This window comes from Poecilia formosa, unplaced genomic scaffold, assembly GCF_000485575.1.
Source record: "Poecilia formosa unplaced genomic scaffold, Poecilia_formosa-5.1.2 Scaffold264, whole genome shotgun sequence".
NCBI classification, from domain to species: domain Eukaryota; kingdom Metazoa; phylum Chordata; class Actinopteri; order Cyprinodontiformes; family Poeciliidae; genus Poecilia; species Poecilia formosa.
Window position 1 is genome coordinate 265,760 of NW_006800203.1, and position 8,790 is coordinate 274,549.

General features: G+C 41.8%; 1 protein-coding gene across 2 annotated transcripts; it reads right to left on the reverse strand.

The window, feature by feature from the left end:
• Positions 1–1,795: 1,795 nt before the first annotated feature.
• gja10b (gap junction protein alpha 10 b) lies at positions 1,796–7,066 on the reverse strand. 2 transcript variants are annotated; one of them, XR_001664561.1, is made up of 4 exons: positions 6,962–7,066; positions 5,436–6,881; positions 2,684–2,930; positions 1,796–2,291 (listed from the first exon to the last, which is right to left on the reverse strand). XR_001664561.1 is itself a non-coding variant. In XM_007570594.2 (3 exons), exons 2-3 carry the CDS (start codon positions 6,858–6,860, stop codon positions 2,892–2,894), a joined length of 1,464 nt encoding a protein of 487 aa, XP_007570656.1. In that variant the 5' UTR covers positions 6,861–6,881; positions 6,962–7,066; the 3' UTR covers positions 2,613–2,891. The 2 variants fall into 2 exon arrangements, 1 of the variants encoding a protein (XP_007570656.1); XM_007570594.2 differs by lacking the exon at positions 1,796–2,291 and having other exon boundaries at positions 2,613–2,930.
• Between the last annotated feature and the right edge of the window lie 1,724 nt (positions 7,067–8,790).

Below are 8,790 nucleotides of genomic sequence, written 5' to 3' on the forward strand. Positions count from 1 at the left end.
AAAAGTCGATGCCCCTCCCTCCTCCCCAAAAGGTTGGGTTTGATTTGTTCAAGATTTTTCTGTCTAAACATTCATTCTACCTTCTATGCTTATTCTGCTCAGACAGGATAAGTAAGAATAAAAATCCCAGATTTTACTAATTTTAGCTATTACTTAAAGACTTCCCAATCTTAAAATTTTCTGTTTTGTTCTATTCAGGATTGCTGAGTTTGTTTTTAACAAATTAAATCCAGTATATGTGTAAAGAATCAATCCACAATATAGTGTGCATCATCTCAAATAGATCAAAATCATATGGAAAACTATAAAATCAAATCAATGCAACATTATCTAAATTAATTTAGAAACATTCCAGTTCAGTTCTAATGGTAATACAACATAAAGAAATTCAGTTCAAAATGATAAATTGATAAACAGTTAAGAACACTTAGTAACTCTTTAATCAGTGAATTTGCAGCAATCCTTCCCTCTGGGTGAGAGTAGGAGCATCTGGAACAACTGCTGGCAGTCTTAAGGTGAGAAGCAAAGGACATGTTGGTTACAATATGCATCGTTTAAACAAACAGTGTCACTGTTCATGTATTATTTAGAAAACAATAAAGCTGTGGGTGCTGTGGTGGCGCAAGGACAAAGCACAACCCACATATGGAGGCCTCCGTCCTTGAAGCGGCTGTCGCAGGTTCCATTCCCGGCCTGGTGACCTTTGCCGCATGTTTTCCTCTTTCTCCCTTTACCCACTTTGCTGTCAATTCATTATCAAATAAAGATGACTAAAGTCAATAAAACCTTTAAAAATAGTAAAACTTCCTGCAATTTAGCCTGTGGCCAGTTTGGTATAAATGTAGCCTCATAAAAAATTACAGTAGAAAACGTTAACCCAAATCTCTGTTGCACATGGAACAGATAGAAAGTTCATATTTCAAGTTCCAACACGTACAGTGATGTACCTTGTGTCCACAAAAATACATATATTCAATTGGAATTTAATGTGAAAGACCAACACATTTTGTTCATTTTTCTTTTCAAAACAGCTCAAACTCAGTCAGATTAGACGCTAAGTGTTTATGAACAGCACTTTTCACATCTGGTCTGGACTTTGACTAACACATGAATATATTTTGTTTTAAATAATTCCACTGTAACCCTGGCTTTATGTTTAGGGTGGATGTCCTGCTGGAAGCTGAACATTCACCCAGCCTCAAGTCTTTAGATTAACAGCATTTCTCTGTGTTTTGCTCCATCCATCTTCTGTCAACTCTGTCCATCATCCCTGATCCTGCTGAAGAGAAACAACCCCAGAGCATGATGCTGCCACCACCATATATGACAGTGGGGATGGTGTGTTCAGAGTGATGTGCAGTTGTGCAGTCTTAGTTCTCTATAGCATTTTGTTTTTTGGCTAAAAACTAATTTTTTTGTCTACTCTGAAAGCTCCTTCTTCCACATGTTTGCTGTGTCCAACATGGCAAATGGGACTTCTTATGATTTTATTTTAACGTTGGCTTTCTTCCATATAGATCATATTTGTGCAGTGATGACTAATAGCTTTCCTGTGGACAGATCCCCCCTCTGAGCTGTGGATCATTTGGTCCAGAGTCACTAAGGGCCTCTCAGTTGCATCTCTGGTTAGAGCTCTCCTTGTTCAGCTGGAAGTTAAGGTGGATGGCCTTGTCATGGTAGGTTAACAGTTGTGCCGTATTCTTTCCATTTCCAGATGATGGACAGTCAGATGTTCAACGCTCGGAAAATAAGCTTCTCCACAGCTTCTCCCTGATCTGCTCTGTTCCTTGGACTTCATGATGCTGTTTGCTCCCAAATATTCTCTGAACCTCTGAGGCGTCATAGAGCCCCAGAGGTACTGAGATTAGATTATGATATACATATTTGTATTAAGTTAGAAGGACATTCCCACTTACCTAAATGAAAATAACTAAAGCATACAGTATATCAGCTAAATGTTATAACACACCTCATGCTGGTTAATGTTTTCTAATACCTGACAAATAAAAATTATTTAATGATACAAAAATAAGTTGTTCAGTACTATGAAGTTAAAGTTGAGTGTTTCCCAACCTTGGTCCTCAAGGCTCACTGTCCTGCATGTTTTAGAAATTTCCCTGCTTTAATGCACCTCATTCACCTGATTGCAGTTCACCAAACACCTGCTAATTGAAATCACCTGTGCCGAAGCAAGGAAACACCTAAAACATGCAGGGCAATGTGCCTTGAGGACCAGGGTTGGGAAACACTGGACTAATGCACAGTCAGTAGCTGGTGATAATGTCCCCTCTCTGTAAAAAGAACAAAAAATATAAGAATAAGTTAGAAGCGTATACTGCACAAGAAACATCTGAAAATGTTGTCAAAAATGTTTTTATTGTATTTCTCTATCATTGCCCACAGATGTTGGGTTACATCCTGTAACCCAACATCTTTGCTATATAACAGTGTTTCTCAACCCTGGTCCTCACTGTCACACTGTTCTGCATGTTTTTGGTATTTCCCTTCTGCCACAAACCTGAATTGTATCTCTGGGTGATTAACAGGCTTCTGCAGTACTTTATGGTCATACAATCATTTGAATCAGCTGTTCTGGAATAGAGGCACATCTAAAACATCCAGAGCAGGGGGGCAGTGAGGACCAGAGTTGAGAAACACTGCGATATAAGATGTTAAGACTCACTTTTTGTCCAGCCATGCATGAATTGACACAAATGAACCAGTGACTGGATCCACAAACCTAAACACAGAAACTCTAAGTGTATGAGTGAATACCATCAGATAGTGAAAGTTACACTGAAACTAGAAATGAGGTGAAACATGATGTGAGTGTTTATGTCTACAGAAGTCCTCGGTGCCTCTGGCCTCACGCCAACATGGATGTTTCTGGTTCACTTCTTCATGATTGAAGACAACTCCAGAATCATGCTCTGAAAGACAAAAAACATTTGTGGTTAGTCTTTTGTTATCCAAAAAATAGGTTTTTCTCTTTTGAAAGTTTTTTTTTTTTTTTTAAAGACTTAATGTTTCTATGTTTCCACCATATACATTATTCTGCCTTCTCCGGGTCAGGGGGGTTGTCCTGCCTCAAGTGGAGGAGTTTACTTAAACTCACGCCAAGAACCCCAGATACTTACCAGATACTTATCTGGGGTTCTTGTTCACGAATGGGGGAAGAAGGAAGTGGGAGATCAACAGGCGGATTGGGACAGCGTTTGCTGTGAAACGGGCGCTGTACCGGTCCGTCATGGTGAAGAGAGAGCTGAGTCAAAAAGAGAAGTTCTCGATTTACCGGTCGATCTACCTTCCCACCCTCAAGAGCTTTGGGTCATGACCGAAAGAACGAGGTCCCGGATACACGCGGCCGAAATGGGTTTTCTCCGTAGGGTGGCTGGGCTCTCCCTTAGAGATAGGGTGAGAAGCTCGGTCATCCGGGAGGGACTCAGAGTAGAGCCACTGCTCCTCCACGTCGAGAGGAGCCAGTTGAGGTGGCTCGGGCATCTGGTCAGGATGCCTCCTGGATGCCTCCCTGGTGAGGTGTTCTGGGAACGTCCCACCGGGAGGAGGCCCCGGGGAAGACCCACGACGCTGGAGGGACTATGTCTCTCAGCTGGCCTGGGAACGCCTTGGGATTCCCCCGGAGGAGCTGGAAGAAGTGGTTGGGGAGAGGGAAGTCTGGGTCTCCTTCTTAAGCTGCTACCCCTGTGACCCGACCCCGGATAAGCAGAAGAGGATGGATGGATGGATGGATGNATGGATGGATGGATGGATGGATGGATGGATGGATGGATGGATGGATGGATGGATGGATGGATGGATGGATATTATTCTGCAATCTATATCTTGAGTTATATCTTCACAGGTCTGCCTAAAGAAAAATCAATCCTCCAGCTGCAGCTGATCCAGAACACTGCTGCTGGTGTTCTGACTAAAACCAAGAAGATAGAGAACATCACACCAGTTCTAAAGTCCTTCACTGAGAGAATAGACTTTAAAATACTGTTAGTTTATAAATTACTGAACAACGTAGCACCACAATACATTAAAGGCCTGCAGTTGTTGTATCAACCTTCCAGACCTCTTAGCAAATTAGTTCATGAAACATTACTTTGTAAAATGTTTTGATCTTCACTGCTAAACATGGTGAACTGTTGAACACATACCAAGTGTTCTCAATTTAGTCTTAAGCTGAATTTGATTTAGTTTAAAGTTAATTTGTCCTCATTTCAAATTATTTATTAAATGTACATACTCATTCTGAGCTGTGATATTACTGCATTATTTAATTGGTTATTGAATGTATTATTTATTCTGGTGGTTTTCATTGTTCTTTCATTTTTACTTACAGTAGTTTAGCTCAGTGCTACTAAATTAGTGAGTTTTATGATCCACCACCCGATAATCAGTTTTGAGCTGTACTACTATATCTTGCTAATAAATATAGAAATAAAATTTTGTTAATACATTCTTATATTTTGGAGAGAAGTTGTTTGTTTTCCATAAGTGTGCAGAACTTATTCTCTCCTCAGTGCTAAACATAATCTTTTAGCTACTGTTATTTAATATCAAACCTCATCAGGCAAGTGATCACAAAACAATAACTGAGATGGAAAACTATTTGATTACTATTTCCTGATAATCAGGTGCTGTCTCCAGTTGGTAATTTTGAGCCTACTAAATACAACTGAATGGCTGAAAAATAAAAGTATCTTTATCTGAAATGTTTGACTTGTAGAACTGGTAAGATATGCATTAATAAACATATTGTTCAGACTCCAACAAGTCATGTCGGTTGAGATATATATTAATATAAATCTCTTCAAACTTCTGTGGTGTACAAAACATAATTTTATCCTAGTCTCTAAATAATAGCATTAAATAATGCTCCTGTGTGCATGGTGATGGAGCTCATTCTACTGATCTAACTCATACATATTTAGGTGGTCTTATTTGAAGATTAGACTGGAGCATTGTGCATTAGATCTATATCTAAATACCCTCCACACAAAATTAGACAACAGCACAGTTTTCACAGATTTCTTGTATGGCTTGGTAAGTTTTGGGGTGTTTTTTCATAGCAGAGATTTGTGTTACATTCTCTTCATAGGACTTATGAGAAAAGTTTGTTTTTTAATATCATTTTGTCCTATCAACTGAGACATTTCTTTTTTACCAGAAAATCATAACATCATCTGTTATGATGTGTCATCATCATGAAATGCTCTGGGTTAAGAACCAGGACCGGTCTGGGTGTCCTGTTGTAGCCCAGCAGAGAATAACACAAATCTAAAAATCTCTCTCTTCTACTCCACTGAATCAAATATGCGTGGTTTTATTGCATCAGCACAAAAAAAAATAAAAACATTTTCAGCATTATATTAGGTTAAGCAAAATATAGGGTGCTACAGTTTTCACTAGAAGGAATGTGTTTTTACCATGGACATCCTCCTCCCAGAGGTGGGGGGTGGTGGGGTCATCACTGGGCTTTCCCCCTGGTTGAAGTGCTGGGCTTCGGTATCTGTTCCACTCTGAGAGGCGCCGCTGTCAGACGGACTGGCGAGCTTGGCCTCTGACAGTCCTCGGGACATAAAGCTGCACTTCCTGGCTGTGGGATAGTGGTCGCTCTCTGGAGAATCACTCATGTCGCTGAGTTCCTTGCAGACACTGACTTTACTCTGCTTCCTCTGAGGGATCCTCAGGGCAGCTGGGATCTCAATATGGCTGGCCACCAGCGTTGAACGCGGTCCTGCAAAGTGAGGTTTACCAGAGCAATGAGGTCCGTTTGACTCATCGCTGCTGAAGGACGGTTTTCTATTCTCCAGAGTGTGCCGCCGCTCCACAGCCCCCAGTTGCCTCAAATGCTGGATGTCACCTTGGCTCGGCCGGAACGTCTGTCCAGGATGCTGCTGTGAGATGTCCATGCCTTCTGTGTTCTGGCAACCTAGTGGAACCAAGTTACAAGGCAGCACATCTCTTTGAGCATCCTTGTAAGGATCTGATGAAACAGGATTGGCAACTTGAGTCAGCTGGATCAGCCTTTGTGGTGAGGAGTTTGTCAGAACACAAATCTGTTGCACTATAGAATTTTTCTTTGACCTGCAGACACTGTCATCATCTCCATATTTGTATCCATAAAGGATTTGCTTGATCTTCTTCACACCCAGATGGAAAATCTCCAGAAGGTTGAGAAATAAAGACACTCCGGCAATGACAAGCATGAACACCATAAAAATATTTTTCTCTGTAGGCCTTGACACAAAACAGTCAACACTGTTGGGGCACGGCAGTCTCTCACACTTGTACAGAGGAGATAATCCAATGCCAAAAAGAGCACACTGACCAATGATGAAACCCACCTCCACCACTGACCTGGTCAGGATATGAAAAACATATGTGCGCAGCAATGATCCTCTGAGTGGAGCTTTCCTGACTTTCTTCTGTTCGTCTAACTTCCTGAGCTCCCGCTCGATTCTCTTGTGGTCCTCTTGGTCAGTATCTGGCCCCTCCAGCTCTGCCTTCAGGCAGGCCTTTTTTCTGTGCCTCTCTTTTTCAAGGGTTCTCAGGCGATACAGAGCATGGCCCATGTAGACCAGTGAGGGAGAGGACACAAAGATGATCTGCAGGACCCAGTAGCGTATGAGGGAGATAGGGAATGCCTGGTCATAGCAGACAGTCTTGCAGCCTGGCTGCTCTGTGTTGCAGACAAACTCACTTTGCTCATCGTCCCAAACATCCTCTGCTGCAACGCCAAGTACAAGCATCCGGAAGATAAAGAGGATAGTGAGCCAGATTTTCCCCACAATAGTCGAATGAATGTGGACCTCTTCTAAGATGCTCCCCAACAAGTTCCAGTCTCCCATCTTCTCTCACATTATTAGTAGCTGAGTGAATAAAGAAGATAACATGTATTGCAAGACTTTTATGTTAATGTTTTAAATATCAAAGGAAAAGCTGTACTTACCAGTCTTCTAGAGCCCTTGCTTTGTGTATTTGATCATAAAGATCTTACAAAAAAGATGATCCATCTGCAGCAACATCAGGACTCATTAACTGTCCCTTGAAGACTGCTAAAACCCCACTGTGCTCTATGGCCGACTCTATTTCAATGTTGCTGCTAACTAGGTCTCTAGTTTGAAGCTATTGATCCTCCACACAGGCCTATAACACCCCGAGGTCAGTTTCATCCTGCCACACTTTTATCAGAACACTAAACTGGAAATAGCGCTGACTAAGGTGTCAATATTCAGCTTTGTCCAAAGCTTTCAGGCTTCCTAAGGCTCCAGGGGCAGTACAACATGACTAAAACAATGAAGACTCAACAAGTTTCTCCATTACTCTGGATCTTGAATATCAGCAGGTTAGGTTACTTAGAGTAGCAGCAGCTCAGGCACTCAGTATCCACAGGCTTTTGTGCTTGACCCTGCCATCACTGACTTGATCTGGAGCCTTTCTGGATGAAACCCTCTTCATCCCTTCCTGTTTGAATATAGTGAATGAAGGCCATTCATGTAGGAAAATCTTATGCAAGTCCATCTAGTCATTTGTGCACACTCTTAAATCAATACCTTGTGATTCCTTTTCAGCATTCAGTCTTCACTGTTAAAAGTCTTTCAGTATCTTGTTAGTAGACTTGTAGACTTGTTAGTATCTATCCACTCTGTCTAGAAAAATCTGTTCTCATTTCTTGTCCACAGCCTTCTCCAGGTTAGCCCACAGACTGTCTGTTCAATTTAGTTTTGGAATTTTGCTGTACCATTTCAAAGCCTTCACAAAGTCGTTCTCATGTGAATTTAGATGACAGTATAATATTAGAGTCTATGAAAAAAATCAAGCTCCCCTGACTCCTCCCCGGGGCCAGCCCAAGGCATAAGCAAACCAAGCAGCCGCTTAGGGCCCCAAGGCCACTAAGGGGCCCCCTCAGCGGAGCTGATTATTTTTAAGCCAGTTTGTTTATAGAAGATAGGATTATAGTTTATGCATTTAAAGCCAGACCAATCACACCGCTGGCGCCTCTGCATGTTGCCTCTGCGTGTTGCCTCTGCACATTGCCTCTGCGTGTTGCCTCTGCGTGTTGCCTATGCATGTTGCCTCGTATCTGCAGCAGCTGGATTAAGTTAACCTCTTCGCGGATCGTGTGTGCCTCCTTTCATTCAAACTGGACACAGGCTGCCCTGTATGGATATTTACATCAACCCCATGTGAGGAATTATTTTTCTTTCCAGAGTTTTTGATCAAGGTAGGAGTTTAAATTCCATTGCGTTAGTTCTGGTAGTGCAGCTCTACGTGAACCGCAGGAATAACTTGTAGTTGCGCCAGGGCCGGCCCAAGCCTCTATGGGGCCCTAAGTGAAATTTGATTTTGGGGCCCTCTAGATCTGCTAACAATGTGGACTGGCTGCAATCAGGAGCCCGATCATTAGATCATTCAGACACCTGCTATAAACTTATTGCATCTCTGGCAGTGCTGTTTACATTATATACATGTATAAAAGGATACATTTATTGGCCAACTGATTTATCGACCAGTTGATTTCTGGGCACCAATTTCCTTAATTTTGGGGGACTGTGATCAGTCGATACTTACACATGAAGCCCATCTTATCCCCTGATCTTATTTTCATCAGTAAAGGTTTAAAAGTCATCCTCTCTCCTTTTCTGCTCTACAGTAAGAGACCACAGACCGACCCACCAGGTCAGGTCATCATGCAACTCAATTGCACATTTACAATTAACAATATTCACCCCACTGTGACCTTCTTGCTATAGAAAGAAAGTCACAGTTTTTGGCTTG

Excerpts from the sequence above, each read along its gene's own strand:
- gja10b (XM_007570594.2), bottom strand. The coding sequence starts at position 6,860 with ATGGGAGACTGGAACTTGTTGGGGAGCATCTTAGAAGAGGTCCACATT. Across the intron at positions 2,931-5,435 it reads CTGGGAGGAGGATGTCCATG|AGCATGATTCTGGAGTTGTC; the intron begins GTAAAAACACAT and ends TTTGTCTTTCAG.